This window comes from Xenopus tropicalis, chromosome 2 (assembly GCF_000004195.4).
Source record: "Xenopus tropicalis strain Nigerian chromosome 2, UCB_Xtro_10.0, whole genome shotgun sequence".
Taxonomy (NCBI): Eukaryota; Metazoa; Chordata; class Amphibia; order Anura; family Pipidae; genus Xenopus; species Xenopus tropicalis.
Window position 1 is genome coordinate 57,984,616 of NC_030678.2, and position 23,713 is coordinate 58,008,328.

The 23,713-nt window shown below is 38.9% G+C and overlaps 1 protein-coding gene across 1 annotated transcript in view; it reads right to left on the reverse strand.

Annotated features, from left to right (window-relative positions):
- Window positions 1-8,870, reverse strand: part of tspan7 (tetraspanin 7) — a 49,816-nt gene extending 40,946 nt beyond the window's left edge. The window contains 1 exon segment of the mRNA NM_204019.1: window positions 8,748-8,870. Within this exon segment, the coding sequence (NP_989350.1) occupies window positions 8,748-8,828 (81 nt within the window). The 5' untranslated portion in view covers window positions 8,829-8,870.
- Between the last annotated feature and the right edge of the window lie 14,843 nt (window positions 8,871-23,713).

Sequence of the window (23,713 nt, forward strand, 5' to 3'; positions counted from 1 at the left end):
GTTATAGACACATATGTATAGAGAAATATGCACACCCTGTTACAAAATAAGGACATTAGTTACCAAGAAATTTTTTAAATATGAGGCACAAGCTAACAAATTTTTATGCAAGAGATAGAAAACCATCTTGTACAAGCGGGGGTACATTATTTCTTACCGTACATAAGTTTCATTAAATAATGTGACACAACTGACAAAGTTTCTAAATGCAATGTATAAAAATAAAAATGGGATACCCCCCCCCCAAAAAAAAACGAAAGGGGGTTTAATCACATTTAGCATTTCTGAGACAGAGCTGACCAGCAGTTGGAGCTAAAAAAGGTTTACTCTATTTATCTATATCTAACTTGTGTTTTCTGCTGCCTAAAAAAATCTTTTGGAATAACAAGCTACAGTCTAGATTTCTCCTTATGTTTGGAGCATATTTCCTACTTGGTCTATTTTCTTCTATCACCTCACATATTAACATATTTGGTCTGCTGTCTAATCCAATTGCCTGCCACCCCAACTATGTGACTTCATACGGTTACATAATACAGAAAAGTAAGTGGAAAGAGAATGAGTTGGTTCTATCAGACCTGACCTAAGCCTAACTTCACTATACACCCATTCATTAAAGCAGTTATCCCCCAAACAGTGGCTCAGGATCAACATGTTACTCACCAACCCCTTGAATGTTGCTTTCAGTGGCCTCAATTCAGGTGCTTATTTTTGAATTCCTGGCTTGGAGGAAAGCATTGGTTGTATAAAAGTGTACTACCAAACAGAGCCTCCTGTAGGCTGCCAGTCAAATAGCCAATCACAGCACTTATTAGACACCCCCAAGAAATTTTTTTTTGGCTTATGTTGCTCCCCAACTCTTTAAACATTTAAATGTTGCTCACAGATCAAAAAGGTTGGGAAACTGTGCATTAAAGTGACAGAAAAAGAAAGGTTTTATTATCTCTAAAATTACTTTAATTGTGCCTAGAATAACATACCTATCTGGTACTTCCTAGTCTAGCATAAAGCTCCACATCCAATTCTTTTCTGAGCTCTCCTTCTCTCTTTGACTGTAAAGAGGACAAAGAAGTGTTTACTACATGCTTGCAGTATCTGCTCCAATATAAATCAATGCATTGTGTCTTTCAATATCTTTACAGCCAAAGAGAGGACAGCTCAGAGAAGAAAAGGGTGTGGAGATTCTCCTTAGACTTAGACTAAGAAGTAGCTGAAAAAGCTGTACAACTAGAGATCCACAGTGTTGACAACCCTGGTACAGGAAAGCACAAGAATTCTGCTGTTAAATATCTGCACTGTTTCCATACCATAGAACAGCGGTTCCCACCAGCGGCTCATAAGCAACAGGTTGCTCAAAAACCCCTTTCATGTTGCTTTGAGTGGCCTCAAAGCAGGTGCATATTTTTAAATATCTTAAAGGCAAAAAGACCATTTGTACTGCCAAACAGAGCCCTCTTGTAGTCTGTCAGTACACTTAAAGATCAGATAACCAATCACAACCCTTATTAGGCACTACCTAGTAACTTTTTTCATGCTTGAGTTGCTCCCAAACGTTTTTTAAATTACAATGTGGCTCACAAGTAAAAAAGGTTGGGGATCTTTGCCTTAGAATATCTTTTAAATCCTGTCCCAAAACAGACATGACTAATGCTGAAATCCAGGATTGAAGCACCACAGAATAAAACTGACAACTCAACAAGCTGAATAATGTAAAAAAGGTGTGTTAAGCATACTTACTCTTAGCAGAGTAATGCTAACCATATTTTTTTTTTACTTTTTCTAATACAATTGTTATTTTCATTTGCTTTGTAGTTAGAATTTAGAGCAACATCATATAAATCTGGGAGACTGGTTTTATGTTTTCATGAAACACCAAGACTGTGCTGTAGTGATGGGATATTTATTGATACAATATATCCTAATACTCAAGTCTGTCATGGTAACTATATATTTTCATAACAGACGAGCTATAAAAATACAGCAGTTTTACGGATTCCAAGCTACAGAAAAATACAACTCCAGAGGGAGGCAGATTTGATACTTTTGTATTCATATTGTTTCTAAAAGATTTTAGGCTTATGTATAAGTAAAGAAATTATAACCAAACTGCTTTATTTAAGAAAAAAACAACAATAAAATCATAGGCCTTATCTTTAGACAAAATGTGACAAAATCTTTTCAATATAACGCTAGAAATGGAAAATGTTACACTGAACTGTCCCCAGAGAACTGGTTGCTAGGTAGATTATCTAACATGATTTCACAGTTTATCCCTGGCCTAGATTTAACAGGAGAGAAAGGTACTCACTCCCTTCAGAAGAAATTCAATCCGGCAACAGAGATGAAAGCTAGTCAAGTCCCTGGAGCAGTTTTATAAACAATGGACTGGTGAGGTCTCTCAAACCTAAAGAATCTTAGACAAACTAACATTTTAATAAATTTGAAATATTAAGCTGTTTCAGCATCTTTTTCAGGGTCTACACTAGCGATTCCCAGTCTTTGGGAATAGCTCCCCTGGGGGGGGTCAGTCTTAGTCAGTCTGGGTGCGATTGGAAGGACAATTTTGCTCTCGTAGATTCACCTGGACACCCAGGTTAAAGATCAATTAGGGCGAGATTAAGAGTGAAAATCTAGTGTGTATGTATTCTTGATACATTGGCTGCAAGGTTGATAAATCCAAGCCTCCAGTGGTTTAAACTGAAAAAGTCCAACAACCACTGTACTACACGAATAATTACACCACAGTGCCTCGTTCTTAACATTCTACTAATTGTGATCAATTATTTCTTCTATTGAGCTCTATAAAGTGCTACTGAATTTGGAATAAAATGAACAAGAATGAGCACCTAGACATCTGCATTCTAAAGGGTTTCTATACTAAAGGGTTTCTATACATCCAATGTTATTTATATAAAAACACTTCTAATATTTAAACTTCTGTATCATATATATGTTAATGAAAGTGTTTAGAAGGAGTATTTTTAGGGTAAAATATTTGTTTTACTGTTCCATTAAACAGCTGGTGTCTGCTTCATTTTTTAGCGTCAGAACCACAGCGAGGAACAATACCACCCCTAAGTTTCAAACTGCTAGTGATAAAGGAAAATATGTACAAACATCTGTGTTAAATAAAAGCTTTTAAATCCATTAGGCACACATAGTATGTCTAAAAAGGAAAATTAAGTTCTGAAACATAAATTACACAATGTGGATTAATGTTTATTACCATTTTAAATGCTACCTTACAACGTGGGAGACAGAGACTTCTATTAGAAGAACAAACATTTAAAATACAAATTATTTTCCAAGTGAATAGAGACACTAATATGTTTTCCCCCAAAACAAATTTTTTGACTTTTCAACAAACATGAAGTGCCGTGTAGAAACATCACAGCTTGATGTGGGTGCCATCATTTTTTCTCGACCTTGAGAACCATGAGGTCCACCTTTACATGGTGACACTCTGCCTGAACCCTATGTTTACAAAGTAAAGAACCCTATGAAGAAACTACTTTTTGTAATTATACATAAATAGAGGTTATAGTGTTTCTACTCTATCCCCTAGTCATTTTATAAGGATGAGTGAAACACATCAGTTAGACAATTTTAAAAGCATTCTAATTTAGAAGAGAAGAGTGATACAACTACCTGTAGCAATAACCTTTGGGCATCACTCTAAATCTGTGTATTTCCAATTTTACAATAAGTTTGTTCAGCTCACTTACTGATCAGTTGGATACCTTGGAACTTAGTGGTATAAAACAATGGGCGCATTTATAAAGCTCAAGTTGTGATCTAACACCATGCATCACGTTCATAAAAATGATCCATTACAAACTACCTTTGGTCATTCTTAAAAGTGAGAATTTTCTTTAACGCCACTATTTTACAATACCACATATCAAAGCTAACCTACTGAGGTTAATTGGTAAGGTTCAAACGTTTAGAAAGGAAGGGTTCTTCTCCCATGAAGAACGACCGGATCGACAGGATACTGACAAAATTGTTGAGAAAGTATATTTTAGGAATAGACCCCCACCCTAGTAACATTTAGGCATCCCTACTATACACCTATGATTTTAGTAGCTGGTACTAGAAGCTGAGAAAATAAGATCAGCCAAGTCTCATATGACAATACAATAAAGCTTTCAATACATAGGTATAAATTACTTATTATGCATAAAGGGAAGTCTATAGATATGCTTGGCAGTGGTACAAGCCATACAGAGCTAGACTGACAAAGAACTCTCTTCTTTGTTGTTTCCAATGAGAATAAAAACAAGGCCTGCTGACTTGCTTACTTCAGACTGCAAATGATAGCTTTCTGCAGAGAGAAAAGAACTGGTAATTTGATATTCCCTCTAAAACATTTTATGACACACAAGTAATGCAGTCACAGTATTCTCCAGCATTCTTCAATACAGGGCCTATGATTCTATGTATCTTATTCACTCTCAAGGTCATTGTGTATATCTGTAAATGTTATAACAAATTATTTAACAGTTCTTTGTATTTCAGATCACCTTGGGTTTTTTTGTACAATGTAAATGTAATCCTAAACAACATTCTAACATAGATAATTATGTATATTTGTAAATATAATTCCAAATGAAAACAGCATATTATCACTCTCTGTTCTCCGCCACTACGAAGGGGAACACAATTTCAAATGCCTGTAATGTGTAATGGCCCTTTATCAACTGGCAACACTGTTTAAAGACCCAGAGTAAGTAGTGTAGAGAATATAAACTGTTGCTTTCAATAGAACTTACACTTACAATTCACTTTAAGACCACTTAAATGAGAAGGAAAGGCAAAGCCAAAATGTTAGGCACCCCCAACTGACTTTAATCGCCTACCTTTTACCCCGGCTGGTGCCCCTGTATGGAGAGAACAGCACCAGCCCGGGGTAGCTGCAGCGCTTCCTTCTTCCTGCTTTGCTAGTGCGCGCATGCGCAGTAGAGTGAAAAGCCGAACTTTAACAGAGAAGTCTGCTTTTCACTCTACTGGGCCAATCGGGCTGGTGCTGTTCTCTAACATTTTGGCACCCCCAAGTGACTTTGCCTTTCCTTGTCCTTTAAAGGGGTTGTCAACATTTTTGGAAAGTTCTACCAAAAAGAAAAAAAAAAAAGGAGAAAGCAGACCCTACAGTTGCAGGTGGACCCAGGAGTGAAAAGAACCCAATGAGACAGTTATTAATGAGCAATTCTTATATATCTTGTAAGAACAGGTCAACTTACCAATTCTTTGGGGCCCTAAATTGCTATGTAAATGAATGACAAACAAATTGGCCATGTGAAGAAGTATGTCTACAATTTCTCTCTATCAGTTGACTAATTTCTGTGTCTGCATAGGGAATGGGGTCCAATGGGTCCTATTCCCATTATTGTAATTAGATAGTTTGGCTACCTTAGGTGGGTATATCGGTGGAAAGATTCCCAAATGAGTGGATCTTATAGTGTATGACCACCTTAAGCCAGGGAGTACATCCAGCAGAGCTATGCATCTATTAAGTATAGATATATGCAGAAGTGAAAGCAGCTGCAGCAAACTCTTACTTCCTTTCAAATATACTTGTTTTGGCCATCATCCTAACAAATGGATTGATGCAATTTGGCCATTTGTGGATATCTAAAACCTTTGTCTCATCTACCTTTAGTTATAAAAATGTTTGTAAATAGAGGTAGCACCTAGCTTGTCAATGGTTAGATAATTACCCCTAAATACATATATATAGATTAAGCAATCTCTCATTCAAGTACTTGACTCCAATGTCCAGCAGCATCAGTTTAGCTGTTGAAGGTAAGCTACAGGTTTAGGCTCTATCTGGGTTAGTAATAAAGCACTAACTTTGCCCAGGGAATGTAACCCACAGCAACCAATTATTGGTTGTTATAGGTTACTGCACCTTGGAAAGCTTTGTGCCCTTTGTTACATGTGAAGGTTAAAGTGCTGCTGAGCGCTAGTACATTACCTATCCTGTTATACTGAGCTGTAACTATAATGAACAAATGTAATAAAAGGAGCAAAGTTTCCTGCTGGTCTACACACCTATAGCAACCAACCTACAGGGAGTATTTACTGGTAATCTGTTTAAAAGCAAACGTCTTACTAGTTGCTATGGGTTACTGCACCTAAGCAAACATATTGCCTTTTATTACATATGGGTTTTAAATGTCTTATCAATATCAAGAAGTACATAGTATCATAATCTCAGTGGTGAGAAACAGTTAATTCATAGCTTCGGAAAAGAACCATAAGAAGAAGTACTTGTTTAAATAGGATCAGCACGTTCTTTCCTTATACAGGGAATGCTGCAGGCATTTTTGCATTACACATTACAACCAAAGGGCGGTAATTTTTTTACCCATAATAATCATTTCTTACCTTTAAGATATCCTAACCTATGCTATTTGTCTAGGAACTAAAATATATATATTTTCTTTTTCTCCAACTGATTATATATGCCTACAAATTTTTAAGTGAATTACTTCCCCTTCGAGCAGTCAATGGCTTATTAATGCACTTGATGCCTGCTCTGCAACTCCATAACCATGGCATATCTCAGGATTTCACCTGAATATTGCAAACAAAATGAAAGACACAGCACCAGCTATTTTAGCGAGACAATGAAAATGTCTATACAGAAAATCAAGCAGCACAGAAACATTGTACCATCTTGTAATGAACGAAGGAACAAAAAGTAATATTTTATGAACTGTCATGTATGTATGTATGTTCAATTCATATGTACTTGTAAGACCACATTTCCAGAATTCACCTTAGCCCAGCCTTGCAGTATTCTATATGTGGCCAGTAAAGAGGTCTTCTTTTTTAATAATTATAACAAAACAGTCTATAGCAACATTGCCTAGCTGTGGGTATAGACCCATTACACTTCCATTCACCCAATGAAAATCACTGTGCCCAATCAGTAAAATGGGAATAACTATGGTATATAGGGAACATGGAATCCACACCCAAGACAGAAATAACAAGACAAATTACTTTTCCCTGCAATACCACTTTCAATTACTAGATGGCACTGTAGAACTGTTACCTTTGCTACACTCAGTAGGTCAAATCTTTAAAATGTGTTCTAGTGCAGATAAAAATTATATTTACAGAATATATGAACACATTCAATAGTGATAACCCATCCATGATATGGATTAGATAATGGGATAATGGCTGGAGTATATATATGATATATGACATGGATCGTCTAATGGCTGGAGTATAACTATGACATGGATTGCATAATGGCTGGAGTACATATATATGTCATGGATTGTATAATGGCTAGAGTACATATATATGTCATGGATTGTATAATGGCTAGAGTATATGTATGGAATGGATGGTATAATGGCTGGAGTATATGTATGGAATGGATGGTATAATGGCTGGAGTATATGTATGGAATGGATGGTATAATGGCTGGAGTATATGTATGGAATGAATTGTATAATGGCTGGAGTATATGTATGGAATGGATTGTATAATGGCTGGAGTATATGTACGGAATGGATTGTATAATGGCTGGAGTATATGCACGGAATGGATTGTACAATGGCTGGAGTATACGTATGGCATGGACTGTATAATGGCTAGAACATAACAAGGATTGTATAATGGCTGTATATGTATGACATGGATTTTATAATGGCTGTATATGTATGACATGGATTTTATAATGGCTGTATATGTATGACATGGATTTTATAATGGCTGTATATGTATGACATGGATTTTATAATGGCTGTATATGTATGACATGGATTTTATAATGGCTGTATATGTATGACATGGATTTTATAATGGCTGTATATGTATGACATGGATTTTATAATGGCTGTATATGTATGACATGGATTTTATAATGGCTGGAACATATATGACATGGAGCAGCATAACAGCATCTGACCACTAAAACCAAAATGTCTTAGAAACTCCCTATAAAAATTCAGTGTTCTCCCCTTGGCAGCAGAATGGCAAATCTCCCAGGGCAGTAAGGAAGGTGATGCCACACAGACAATCCTGCTCTCCTCACACACAGACGTGACTGGCACAATAACTAAACTGCCCCTTCACTTCTATTTATTACCGCCATTTATTAAATAAAGGGAAAGTGGCACTGCGGGCAGCGATACCCAGCACCTGATAATTGGCACAGAACACTGCATTGAGCGGAGCTGAACGGATTGCAAATTGATTAAAAGACACCCAGCTTTTAGCGAGTCTTTTTAATTGCCCCCCAAGATTTAGTCACCCCAAACCCCTCTTCCAGCTGCACCCCACACTGCCCAGCTGCACCCCACACTGCCCAGCTGCTGCACCCCACACTGCCCAGCTGCACCCCACACTGCCCAGCTGCACCCCACACTGCCCAGCTGCTGCACCCCACACTGCCCAGCTGAACCCCACACTGCCCAGCTGAACCCCACACTGCCCAGCTGAACCCCACACTGCCCAGCTGCACCCCACACTGCCCAGCTGCACCCCACACTGCCCAGCTGAACCCCACACTGCCCAGCTGCACCCCACACTGCCAGCTCTTATTTTTGCGCAGTAAACACGACTCGGGAGATGCAGAAACACTGGACTGAAAAAAGGGGAGGGGAGACCCGACACAGGGATAACAAAATAGCTTATTAATGATCATGTAAAATTGTCTTTCAGCTGCCTGCTGCTTCCCTCAGTGCCACGGAGAGCATGGCCCGCGGGCACACTCACATCAGACTCACCCAGAAGACGAAAGAGTAGATAATAAGCAGCGTCTTCAGACACGTTATAACTGGCTTGGTCTCCATTCTCCTTGATGCCATGCTACTGAGATCCGGTAGCCGGGTGTTACTGTTGCCGCTCACAGCCCCTCCTGCCTGCAGTTTATCCCCAATCCGCAAGAGGAGTGAAAAAATAGGCAAAGGAAAGAGCCTGTCTCTCAAGCACGCCAGGCCCCGCCCCTTATGCCGATGAGATAGGAGCCGACACGCCTCTCCTTGCCCGGCTGGGCTTGTGGCAGAGCTGTTTCGGGTGGGTGATGCTTGGATTCCGCATGGAATCTGGGAGAAATGCCACAGCAAGGTGCATGAGAGACACCCCCTCCCATTCTGCTGGGCGTTCTACATTCTGAATACTGTGTGTGAATTTGTTTTGTTTCTGACAAATATTCTGTTTAGAGTTGTGGAATCCTGAGCTGGTCACTATTCATTGCAGTACAGGGATGTGGCAGTAATTGTATGCCAATCACCATTTTTCAGTACTGGAGCAGATACCAAAGCAGAGTAAGAGATTCCTAACCCAGCACAGTTACATTGACGCCCCCCTAAATTGCTTAGGCTTGATACAGATGGCTCTGGTTGTACTTGCTCCTTAGCTATACAGAGGTTAATGTACCCTCACTATAATTTATAAGGCCATTAGCAGTGACCAAGAAGTTCCATCACCATATAAATGCACAAGGCGCAGGAGGAGTGTTTTTCTAAAGCTCATAAAACTCAGCTGTGATTCCGAATAGCCTTTTAAATTTTAGTAGAGGGTACATTGTCCTTTATAATCTACAGTGCTTCAAGTTAATGTCTGTCAGCGGGGCTATTGGCCCTAAAATGCACACATCAGAGAAGCCCAGTAGCAATAGCCAGAAGCGCACCTAAAAATACATTTATCAGATTATGTAATAAAAGGCACTATGTTTGCCGAGGAGCAGTAACCCATTGCAACAAATAAGCTTATTGGTTGCTATAGGTAACTGCTCCTGTGCAAACGTATTGCCTTTTATTACATATAAGGGTAAGTTGCTCAGATGCAGTAAGCCATAGCAACCAATCAGCTGGCAGTATTTAATCCTTGTTAACACCTTCACCTTGTCAACAGTAAACACCATATTGGTTGCTGTGAGTTACTGCACCTGGGCAAACATAGCGCTTATTATTATATATGGATGTCAGACAGCTCTTACCAGAAATGGTTTTATTCACAGGGAGCAGAACATACTACTTCTGCAGGTATTATGTATGTATGTATGTATATCTTTATTTATAAAGCGCTACTTACGTATGCAGCGCTGTACAGTATAATACATTAATACAAACGGGATTATTAAGATAATAATAGATAAATACAAAGTATAACAATAAATACAAAATAAATACAGTTGCAACAAGTTAAGAGTCAAAGACACAAGAGGATGGAGGTTCCTGCCCCGTAGAGCTTACAATCTATATTATAGTGACTATAAATGGTTACAGATGGGCTCATGGAGTTGCAGCAAAGTAAAGCTGCCCATACACATTACAATTGCCATCTTTCCTGCAACCATTGGTAGAATAGAGTTAGGAATTCTACCCCTATCTGACGATTCAGCTCTAAATGCAGCTTTTGCTCAGACGCCTTCAACAACACCCAATCAAAATCTTTTGTCCCACCTGATAAACGAGACTACCGATATCCAAGGCTTTTGTGATATTGATCGTCTCATCGATCAACCATACACCCACCAAATATCGTATAAAACCTTGTTTTGTACAATAATATTGGTGTGTCTATGGCCAGCTTTAGTTTTCTAGGGGTGAATAAAACTGATTGGAATAATCAAGGTGTAGCTAATCCTAGCAGGTCAGATAGCTTGCAACAGTCTGAAGGAAAATCAGGACAATAAATCAGGGGTAATGTATTGGGTCAGTAAGAGTTAATCAGTCTGAGACGAGTGGGGGGTGCCAGTTCTTTACTGGGGAAGGCACAAGTGTCTGGATTCAGTGACAGACAAGAGGAGCATACTGAGTGGAGCTTTTTAGCAAGCAATGGAGGAGGAAGTAACAAGGGGGGAGTGGCCCGAGGTGGTGATGCAGACTATTTGGGCAGGCAAAGCTGAAATAGGGGGAGAGTGGAGGAAAGAAACGGTTATACGACATGAAGATGTAGGCCAAATATACAGGCAGCAGGGTAGTCACAAGCAGGATAACAGGTTAGAATTACATGGCTTGATACTGAGGCAACTGACTGATATGCAGGACTTCATGCACAAATGCTCATGCTAATATAGCTGTGTATCACAACTTTATAAACAGGACATTCTGCCATCTGAATGCACCATTTAGGATATACTGTATGCTCCACACTGTGATGCACTGAGGAATGAAAACACTGTAAATTACATAATGAGCTACCAGCGTAAAAAAAACTAAGCAAGCGGATAGAAATAGCACAATGCTATGAAAATATAGTAATAGTAAAAAAAATGTAAATACTTTTGTACAAGTCATTCTGAATTAAGAAAGCCTAGCAAATATTTTTAAGAAAAAACACAGCAAGTCCAATTGATATTACTACAGATATACCATGATTTGGATAAATGAGAACCTTCACAGACCAACAGGGCTGCTTTAAGGTACCAGTAGGCCCAGCCCAAGATCTCATAGGTGGTCCCCTACAACTGCTTATAAGACTACCCTCAAGTAGGGGAACTTAATTACAATAAGGCAAGAAATACAGAAAACAGTCTGTACTTTTTCGAAGCCCAGCTTACATAGCACTCTTATCACACTACAGTAGCTACAAATAATGTGTAATTCATTCCTCTGCTGTATTAGCAATATCACAGTTTGTTAGTGTTGCAATGCATTCACAACAATTTACAATAATGGTTTAATATAATTGCTAGGAAAGCTCAGAGTTGGAATCACTTTACTGTTCCTTATTTACTGTTGTAATATATTTAAATAAGTCAACTGGGAACTCTTCTCTACTACCAACCTATTTACTTCTGTTACCCTCCTCCCAAGGACCATCCTCTGGCTGCTTATTCTCTCTCTGGGTTTCAGGTGCCGTCAACCTGTCCCTTAATACTCCTGCCTCTTGGTACAAGTCACCGTTACTAGCAGTGGAGATTAGTTGGCACAACTGGATTTTTATAAAATTGCAGTGACTAATCGCCCTGTCTGTCATTGCCCTGACATCTAACAGGCACATGTAAAAAAACCTGATATTCATTTTACCTAAGCTAAATATCTAATTTTCTATTCTTTTGATTAGTAATTCAGAGTAGGTTTCCTTTACCATTCAAACAGGTCACGTGCAAAAATTTATTTTTTCCTGCCAAAATATTCCTAATACCGTAAGTCTGCACAGAGTTTGCCATAGCTACCATAGGGTTTGATAGTATGCTAGCTGCTGGACCCTAGTAGCTGCTTTTGCACTACTCTGTGAAGAAATGAGTTTGAAATAAATGGTGTCAGTTTACTAACACAGGCACAAATATGGTCACGTGAAGCCACATATAGTAACCAGCATTCAGATCCTAGGCTGTAGCTGCTGTGAGTGACCCAGAGTCTTCCTTTGATGTATTGCAATGCTTTACTAATCACAAACAAAATAATGTATGAAGATAAATCTCTATTCACTTTGCTGAATTAGTAATTTACCTAGTTTGGTTTTCTGATGATCATGTTTTTTCACCATGACTTTCCAAAGAAAATTCTTGCCCAAGATTTATCATATTGTGAAAAAAAGCCAAGATGTAACTGAAGTGTATTTTCAGCATTCAAGCACATTGTTAACAGAGTTTTGTTTTTTTGTCCCATCAGTGCTGAACACTTTGAATGTCAAACCACAAGAGGTAAGAGTACCTGAACTGGTATAGCTGCACACTAAACAATTATGTTGGTTGGAATAGACCAGGATTTGTACTTTTTTATGTTACTCTATGGGGCACATTCATGAAAATGCGAGTTTGAATCCCAATGGGACTAATTCGGATTGGATACGATAATTTCTGAAGATCATAAATATCAGGAATATGCTTACGAAAAAATAGTATTAGTCACGATAATATCGTATTGGCGATCCGAAAGTCACAAAATTTTCGTACCGGTGTATGGTCTCATGCAGTCATACCTGATATGCTAGATCTTGTTACACCCAAGATAGACTCAGCACCGATCTCCATATTAGGCAATGAAACAATTAAGTATGATATTACAGACTGATATTCTCAGTCTTTACATAACATATGATTTAAAATCACAGATGCAATTGCTCCAGTAGCTCTCATGCCGGTGGGATGGCAGACGCGGCGGGGCGATTTGCGCGAAATCGCGCCGCCGCGTCTGCCATCCCGCCGGCGACTTACATGTTCGCCGGTGGGATGGCAGGGGGAAGGCAACTCAGGGAGATTAGTCGCCCGCGAACAGGGAGTTTTGCCGCGGGCGAGTAATCTTCCCGTGTGCCAGAGCCCTTAAGGGTTTTTATGCCTTCTGCAACAACCAGCATGGGCATTTAGGCACTCAGGAAACTCCACAGGGGTCAGAACATTTTTTTAAAAGTAAAAAAGACTTTATTCAAAGTTACATTAAAACATCTCCAAAGGCACATCTCTCTTTATGCCTTCTCTCATCTGGCCATAATCCACAAAGTTCTATTAAAGTTTGGGTAAAGCACCAAGGCGCCAAGGTTCTTCTAGCCTTCACCACAGGCTGCTTTCAATAACAACAAATGCTCTGGTTAAAGCATCACTGCTCCCCAAAACATATAAAAAATCTAAAGCTATTGTACAGGAATTTTATTCCTGGTGAGTAAATAACCCTCATATGGCTTAGTCTTCTTATATGATAAGCTGTATTAGATTTCTTATCTTACATGTTTACTCTGGGTTTAGCAGTATCCAGAGGCCATTCCGTACCCTTACCCACCCTGAGATAGGCCTTCCAATGCCACTCCCTTGCTCCTAACACCCACTGATTGGAGCTTTGGTGCAGGTCAAGGGGGGGTTGCATCAGAGCTAGTATTTCAAGAGCAGCCCAACCGAAATATAGTTCAGCTTCGGATATAGACCCTCTGTTTGTATGTCTTTCAAAAATTCCTTCAAACCCGTCTGATGTGAGATGCCTAGTCATTAAACTGGCTTGTTTAAACTCTCTATAGAACACATAACAGCAGCAGCTAAGTCAGCATTGATTTGCATTTCCTTGCCAGTAGTCATGGAAGCTGGTTCATGGTCCCCATCTAAAACTTTTTTAAACACCACTGAAGGCCACCTGAGACAAAGAGAGTAACATTTATGAAAGCAACAGTACTACTATGGGGCTGATTTACTAACCCACGAATCCGACCCGAATTGGAAAAATTCCGACTTGAAAACGAACATTTTGCGACTTTTTCGTATTTTTTTGCGATTTTTTCGGCGTCTTTACGAATTTTTCATTACCAATACGATTTTTGCGTAAAAACGCGAGTTTTTCGTAGCCATTACGAAAGTTGCGTAAAATCGCCCGATTTTTCCGTAGCGTTAAAACTTACGCGAAAAGTTGCGCCTTTTTCTTAGCGTTAAAACTTGAAAGGTGCGAAGTTTCGCTTTTTTTGCGCAAGTTTTAACGCTACGAAAAATCGCCAGATTTTACGCAACTTTCGTAATGGCTACGAAAAACTCGCGTTTTTACGCAAAAATCGTATTGGTAACGAAAAATTCGTAAAGACGCCGAAAAAATCACAAAAAATACGAAAAAAACGCGAAATACCGATCATTACGAAAAAAACGCAATCGGACTCATTTCGACCCGTTCGTGGGTTAGTAAATGTGCCCCTATGTGTCTCGTTCTCTCCCACATGTTCACCTAGCAACAGCGCCCCTCCATTTTCCCCCATGGATACACCCCCATCGATAAAGGACAGACACTTCGATGGTGCTGAGATCCGACTTAGCAGACCATTTAAAAAAATAGATGATTTCTGTTTTTAGAACAGTTTACCCTAGCCTCTTACACACTACCACTGTCTGTTTGGGTATGACAAACAGTTACACTTTGATGTTGGTTGCCTAAATTTCGGTCACAGCTTGGTCACAGTTTACCTCCAATTAAGGAGTTTGTTGGTTAAATGTTACTGTATATACTTACCTTTAAGAAATCCTCTTTCTGAAGTTAAGTCACTCTGAGCACAGTAGTTCTGTTATCAAATGACTCTAGTAAAGCTGATGAAGCAATCCCATTTGACAAGGTCTGACAGAATAACATGGTCTGACAGGGATTGATTTCACATATGCAGCCTTCAAGTTGACAACACAGGAGCATGTGCAACACAGGCTATATAGTAACCCTGCACGGCTCCTTGTGCTGCCTGTCACTATTTACGCAGCAACCACAATGGTCTTGTTAAAGGGACAGTAACATAATATAATATAGGTATAGGATCTATTATCTAGAATGTTTGGAACCCGGGCAATGTCTCCCTAATTTCTTCTTAGCTATGTGCACAAAAATGTATTTTGAAACCATGTGTAGATGTGCATACCACAATTTATTGTGTGCATTGGCTTCGATACCTATGTGTGTGTTTGTGAACACAAGAGGGAACAGTGGGCCTAGGGTTTTGTAAATATAGGGTCTGTCTGTAATTTCAAGCACTGTCCTTTAGGGCAACGTCCCATAAGCTACAAAGCTCCAAAAAAACCTTTCTCTGCTGTAATGACGCAAAAATGTGGAAAAAGGCATTTTCACATGTTTACAGAAAGCCACTGAACGTACAGTGCTTTTCATGCAGTGATCTGAATTAACATGGGGGAAGGGGTTTTATTTTGTATTTTTGCGCTTTTATTGTAAAAAAGTGCCTGAAAATACGTTCTATACCTGTCATTGGCTGGCTACTAAAAATCATATAAATAAAAAATAGGATTGTCTTGCCATCAATATAGTTTTGCTTAGTAAACATAACTGTCTTTTCATTACAGATACCACCAGATAAATGGAGTGATTGCATATATAACTGCATATAATACATGGGATTGTTTTGTTTTATTTTTTAAAATCATGAAAAAATGAACAATTGCTTTTTTTAACTCTAAGGCAAAGGCAATGCCTTTCTCTGAACTTTTTGGGTAACAGGTTGCTGTGCCCCCAAAAAGCTTAAAGGAGAAGGAAAGGCTAGTAAAGAGTTAATCTCAAGCTGCAGGCATACCTTCAGTTCTCTCAATAGTGCCCTTAAGTCTCCCCATATTTCACCTGTTCAGAAGATCTGAAGCCAAACAGGAAGAAAATACGCTGAGCTGTGTAAAGAAAGTTCCCATAATGCCTCACTCCTGCACAGACACCCAGACCAAGTGAACAAGCTCAGTTAGTAAAACTAGGGGGCAGATTTATCAAATCACGAGTTGGAATCCCGAATGGGATAAATTCGGATTGGATACGAAAGTTTCGTATTAGTCACAATAATATCGTATTGGTGATCCGGAAGTCACTAAATTTTCATACCAAACGATTGTAAACAGCAGGAAAACCTTTCCGATTTTTTCCCGCAAACTTACAGAAAAGTCGTGCAAGCGACAAAAAATTTGGTGCAAATACGCTCGGAGCGTTCGTGCATTTGTAAATGTGCCGCTATGAGTCAGCTTCCTGCTGATTGGCTCAGATCCACATTCCTAAGGGGGGGAGTGGGTTCTTAGCATTCTTGGGGGGGGGCATGAAAGAGCAGAGAACAGAAAGCTGCGTGTCTCTGGCACAGGAATTACAGACATAACTAATCTTTTTTCAGAGAAGTCAGAGCAGCGTTTCTGTGAGTGCTTATGGCTGTATTTACATAAACCTTTCTGATAAAGCTTATTTAGTTTTTACCTTTCTTTCTCCTTTAAATCTGATAGCCTACTGATTCATAAAACACCAGTCTATACTGAAAGACAAGTAACTGGTGGGTGTTAAACTATAGCCACCACATCAATACAGTGCAATTACAACACTAGTCACCTGGTTATAGTCAAATTTTTGCCTGCAGCACAAAATGTATAATTAATACATGTTCTGTTAAGAACTACAGAAAGTCCTTTCAAACTATGCAAAACAGGAGGTACTGAATATCTTAGTGAGCATTATATAGTCCTATAGATCTTAGTAAACCTATTTGTTTGGGCCTTAATAAGCATGCAACAAGGTTTGAAAAAAATAATTGTATGCATTTTTTATTAGTGTAATATCAGTATTCATTTACAATGTATATGGGTCAGTTTAGAGATCCGGCATTTGGTGTTTTGGCAGATTAGAAAGTAAGGAGCAACTCCTTCTTACTTTATCCTGTTCTGATCATTCAGGATCTCTGCTGGAATAATATAAAGGAGCCATGCAATGTATCTGTCTGTTCTGCCCTCTGGCCGATCAGCCCACTGTCCCTCGCTATACCCGGCACAATATTTATGGGACCAAGGGCTTTGCGATTTCATTAATGTATATGTATAGGTAGTTTATACTTAGAGATGTTTGTGTTTAAGCTACATAAATCTAAGTGAGGTTCTCAACTGAGAAGCCTGTATAAACAAAGGCCTCCCTTGTGAAAAAAGGAGCAGCTCATTAAACAGTGGACTGCTGATGTTTTTAATTGTGCGCGTATGAACATGACAAGGGGACTCCTCAATTGACCCTTCGCCTTGAAGCACCCCCCTGAACCCCCTTGTTACATATCTCAATGAAACACCAGGAGACAGAGGTGGAGAAAATGGACACAGCATTTATTCACATTTTATCAAATAAATAGGACCTTGCCAGCCTAACCCAAGGCAATATTCTAAAGCCATAATTCCATAAGAGGTCGCTACTATGCTCTGCCGTTCCTCGCTGAAGACTTGAATGAGTATTAGACTGCCTCTACCTACAGAGAGGATTGCCCCAAACTCTGCTACCAGCAGGAGCTGCATTACCAACCATGAGAGAAGTTCAGCAGCCCTGCTGCCGGTCCTGGATCTGCAGTGTCTCGATGATAGGAAATCCAAGCAGGCTGTCACCTAGCACAAGCAGTAGTAGCGTCTGTATCTATCAATCCACCGTGCAGTCACAGGAGAGAACCTCCTTTCTCCCTCTGCTAAAATGACCTGTGCAGTACTCTGGCAAGGTCCTACCGCTGCTGTGACAAATAAAACTTAAAATATATTATCATATATTCACTATTTTGATCCAGAGGAAGGCAAAAAACCCAACCTGAAGCTAGTGCCAATTATGCCTCAAAAGGGAAAAAATTCCTTCCTGACCCCCTGGGCGATCGGAAACATTCCCTGGATCAAGAAATCGTTGTTAACATGAATTAAACACAAAGCTGACTCTCAAGTTTATACCATATAAAGATACAGAAAGCACAATATAAAAATGCATTCAGGTAAAATTCCACATTCAGTTATTAATAGATAATATGAAAACCAAAAGAAGAGAAACTCCTGACATTTCTCAAAATATGCAAAAAGAGGGAGGGTGGGTGGGATGTTTCTACCTGCTCAGAAGATAAGGAAGTGAGTGCTTTTCTGACATCACATCCCTCTCTTTCTCCGCCCCTCCCCAGGCCAGCCTTCTCCTGCCTTAACTCTTTCCTTCTCACCTAATCACAGTTGCACCTGGTTCTGCCAGTCTCTAAAAATAAACCAGTGTAATCTGGCTGCTGGTTATTCGGATCCCTTGTCATGCAGCCCCTACGCTTATATCTCCAGGGCTTTCCTGGAAATAGGGAATTTAGATTTTATTTCACATTTTGCCATGTTTAGTACCAGAAATAACAAAAACTAAGTTTCAAAACAATTGACACAAGCCCTATTCATTGCATTTATTTTGAAAATAAATGTCTACTACCTCTTTAAGTGGAAAAACCTAAGACCTGGTTACTAGACCTAGGGGCTGATTTACTAATCCACGAATCCGAATGAGAAAAATTCGGATTGGAAAACGAACATTTTGCGACTTTTTCGTATTTTTTGCGATTTTTTTCATCGCCGTTACGACTTTCCCGTAAATTGTCGCAACTTTTTCATAGCCATTACAAATTTCGTGAATTGTCGCGACTTTTTCATTGCCATTATGACTTTTGAGAATTGTCGCGACTTTTTCATAGCCATTACGACTTTTGCGAATTGTCGCAACTTTCATATTGAGAGCTCGAAAAAGTCGCGACAATTCGCGAAAAGGTCGCAAAGTACCGATCATTACGAAAAAAAACAGATTTGGACGCTTTTCGGACGTTCGTGGATTAGTAAATGTGCCCCCTAGAGTAAATATATCTCATTCCCTACTGGCTTGGTATCAAAGTCACTCGCAGTTTAGTGACTTAAGTACTGCATCATTTTTAGGTATCTATGTAATACACATAGGGCATGGAAAAAATAATGTACATTCTCCTTTCATTATGAGGACCTATTTGCAATGGCCCACACATTATTACAGTCCTAATGCTAAGTTTACAATCAGTGTAGCTGAAAAGTGACATCTGATTTTAGTATTGATTTATTGGCAAATAACCAGTTTACCAGAGGGAATAATATATTCAATCCCAAGTTAGCATAACACTATTTCTAACAGGGGAATGTATGTTGTAATAACTATCTAACTAGTGTTTTGTTGTTTATCCAGTTTGTACCCAAACATGTTTTTGGAAACCATGTATTCTAAAACAAACTATACCCATGTATTTATAACATGGCACTTTGCTATATCATACATGGGCCGATAAAAGCTGTCAGTGGACCAAGTCCAAACAAGAATAACAAAATCTAAGTTACAGCCGGTTACAAAAATATCTAAATAAATATACACGGCTTAATTGTAGATTGTTAGTTCGTACCAAATTAGTAAAGAGGGCCGGGTGTATAAACCCGAACCTGACGCCAATATTGAATACTGAATAGAGAAGAAGCCCATGAAGTTAATGCAGATCAAATCCACTCACCCGAGTCACCCGAATGCCTTAGGCATTTGCATTTTAATGGACTAATAAAGATGTACTTTTAGCCTTTTTGGAGTTCGGAGTGCTTGGAGCTTCTTTTTGTACGTACAGTGGACCAAGTCTACTGATATCTAGCTGAAAGAATGGGTTAGATATCAATCAGTCAGGTTTAAAAATCTCATTGGGGCGAGGAGCGCATCAGCTATTTGGCGCAGTCCTCAACCAGACAGGTCAGCATATACCAGAAAGATAGATCTACTTGTTTGACAACCGCTCCAAACGTGCGGATCTTTTAGTGTATGGCCAGCTTTTTGTGTTGCTTAGCACTTTCTACATTTTTATGCTTCATTATTTTTTTTTCTAAAGGTTTGCACCTTGTTATTTTTAAATATGCATCAGTGGATATACAACCATAAACACATGCTGTTATGGAGTATTTAGTGGAGCATAACTAATAATAATGCTTAAATAAAATGCCAGTCCATATGTTTTCATTAATTTACCAACCCATGAAATATAACCATAAAGCTATTACTTACAGGCCAATGATTTCTACATTTTAACCATTACAGAACTATCACCATAGACTGAATACAGTTAGAATTCTGTACTGTAGATTTGTCATTTGTTTCCCACATGTTTATGCCAATGCCACCATCTAACTGGACACTTTTAGCAGTGCCATAACTAAAAGTGACTGGGCTTTGGATCTGTTGTATTGTAGTTATGCCACAGACAGACTGAGCCCTTCACATCTTGTTTGTGGTATGTCAGTACAAATTAATAATACTACACTTAACTGAACTGAATCTCTGGCCTTACAATGCGATAGGTAAGGACAGTAATAGGAAATCTAGTGTTCTTTATAGTTACATAGGATTGAAAAAAGACCAGAGTCCATCAAGTTCAACCCTTCCAATTGAACTCAGCACACACAAACCTATACTGACCTATCTATACACTAATGTACAACTTGCATTTATATTATTTCTACCAACTTTGCACTCTTCAACATTGAACCTCATTTTCCCTTTAAACCTCATTTTCCATTATATAACCTTGTGTTAAAACTTATACACACAAAAGTTTTGATAACAATGGCAGTGTTCCCATTATCCAATAATCTCAGGCTACCATTTTTTCCTTTTTTGTGGTACAGACTCTCTAACAGCCATGCAACCAGGCAGCAGATTGGAAGTCTGAAAGGAAGCTCAGTATGAGCTAACAATAAATTTGAACCAATCACAGTTAAACTGGTCATAAGGGTCAGTGAATCCGCTAACCAGCATTTTCAATTTGCAGTTTGTATTCTGGGAATAAAAATAATAACAATTCAAGAAAAGGTGTATATATATTGTACTCAGTGAAGCAATGGTCTCAATATATTCAAACATTTCTGTTGAGTAACACTAAATTAAATGTGAAAAGTAATAATAGAATTGCTAGCACAGTAAGAATGCCAGCACCAGATACAGAAAGTTGCAGTTTGTGTGTGGGTTTAAAGTTAATTTAAAGCTGATAACCTAGAAATGATACCCAGCCACATACAGTACTTGCTTATGGGATAAGCAGCCTTAGGAAGAGATATCTATATTAGGTGAATTATATCAGGTAGTAAAAAAAAAATATTGAAGTGGGATTGGAGTGTAACATTTGGGCCCCAAGGGGATCAAATCATTCCTGTTTCCTTCTGAGAATTACATTCCAAGCGTGAAATGCTGCGTAAGTCAAATCTATGTGAAGCTTTTCAATTTGCTTTAATGCCTTAGCGCAGAATATGTTTGAAACAGAATCAAAGAACAAAGGTTTCTGGACAATCGCATGCAAATCAGTTCATGTGTTTTTAAGGGAAGAAAATCCCAGCAAAACTGCATGTTGCTAGGAAACTGGGATCACTCCTAAGCACGAGCAATAATATTCTCATGGGTACATGCACTGAGAGGTAAATAAAAAAAACAAAAACAAAAGAAAAAACAGGAAGGGAAACATTAAAAAAAAAAAATAATAATAATTCCAAGATTGTTTGAAGGTCTGTTTAAAGGGAAACTGCATTCTGTGATTATGTAATTAACTTAATTTAAAGACTTATTTGTTTTAATTTCTTTGTATGTTTTGATTTTTTTGTAGATATCTATATTAGGTGAATTATATCAGATAAAAAAAAATATTGGAAGTTGAATTGGAGTGTAACATATGGGCCCCAAAGGGATCAAATCATTCCCGTTTCTTCAATTCATTCCTGTTAACTTAATTTAAAGGCTTATTTGTTTTGATTTCTTTGTATGTGTGGATTACTTGGGTTGTTACCAACATCTGGTGTAAATTTCATGTCAATAGCCCCATTAGAACTATAGTTACTGAAAAAAACATTGACGTGTTCAATATTTACATTTCCCGCTGTATGTTTCACTATAGAAAGGAAGGAAGGAAGGAAAAAAGAAAGAAAGAAAGGTGAAGATGGAACCGTGCTTGCAAGATGAGTGTTTACCTAGGGTAGCTCCTGATTCTTCTGACTGGCTATTGTTATTGTATTTTAGTATTGCAATGCGGCGGCGCGATTTCGCGCAAATCGCCGGAAAAGCCTCGCGAGTCTTTTTCGGTGAATTCCCGAAATCGCGCCGCCGCGTGTGCCATCCCACCAGCGACTTACATTGTCGCTGGTGGGATGGCAGGTGAAGGCAACTCGGTGAGATTAGTCGCCCGCGAACAGGGAGATTTGTCGCGGGCGACTAATCTCCCCGTGTGCCAGAGCCCTTAGGGCTGTAGCACAAAAAAATGAAAATCATTTGATAACCATAAAAAAAAAAATATGAAAATGAATTGCAAGTGCTCTAGAATACTACATTATAAGGTAAACAACCCTTTATATGGTGGCCATATTAGGATCCAGTCTGCACAGACCAAATGTTTGGAAATGTAGGAGGGACTATACACATGCTTGGTCACATTTCATTTGTCCCTTTAGTTCAGGACAACCACCCAAACGATTGGAACAGCAGGAAGGTAACAGGGGCCACAGTTGGGCGGTATGGAAAATCATTTAAACTGGCCAACCAAATATGATTATGTATGGCCAGCTTAAGGTGTATGTCTAAATATTCAACTTTTGTGACTCAGCTTAATCATTTATAGACAACCCATGTAGGGAAAGTTTTGCTCACCACTAAATTTTAAACCATTAGGCGGGTGTACAATGAGGCTGTGTCAGCAAAATTCATATAGACAAAAACAAAAGGGTCCTCTGCACTCACCCATTATCAATATATATTATAGTTATAGTTTATACAGGAGCAGTGGCAAGCTCCATGTTGTAGCGTCCACTCTTTTCAGCTACAGTCAGGTGATCCCAATGGACCAATAAAAGGTCAACCTGCCTAATGGTTTTAAATTTAGTGGTGAGCACAACTTCCCCCCCTTTTTTATAATCTATGGGCAGAGCACATAACCTCTAGGGCAACTGTCCATGATTAAGTACATTCACTCAGATTATTCACAGCGTGGTTTAGTCAAATACTGTATTTGGCATGTGTTCTAGTATCTGGAGCTTATGTGATGAAATCTGGTAATCTGCAACTTCATTCATTCACTGACCTGCACTTTCTCTGCCTGTCAGCATCACCATACGTGCCAGGTCTGCCTGTATCAACCTGCACTTTACCTGCCTACAGGCACCTTCCCCTGGGACTAACAATTGAAAAGTTGATTAGAATGGGCCATTCTATTACACACTTCACCTGAAGGTGAACCACTTCTTTAAATGACTACTAGCACCACAGCATATTATTTGGCTTGACCCACTAGTTATTTCTATCCAGGATGGTATTTCTATCCAGGTTTTGTAATGTAAAAAATCATACCATAAGGTTCAATCATTGTGGGGTGCCAAATTTTCACCACCCCCTTGTGATTGTAATCACTTTTCTGATACTCCAGGCCGGTGCAGTTTTTTGCTAACAGGTATGTGATTACAATCACTGGGGTACATATGAGCGAGCAATCCTCTTCCTGCTTCTTTCTTTGAGCTGAGTGTGCATGC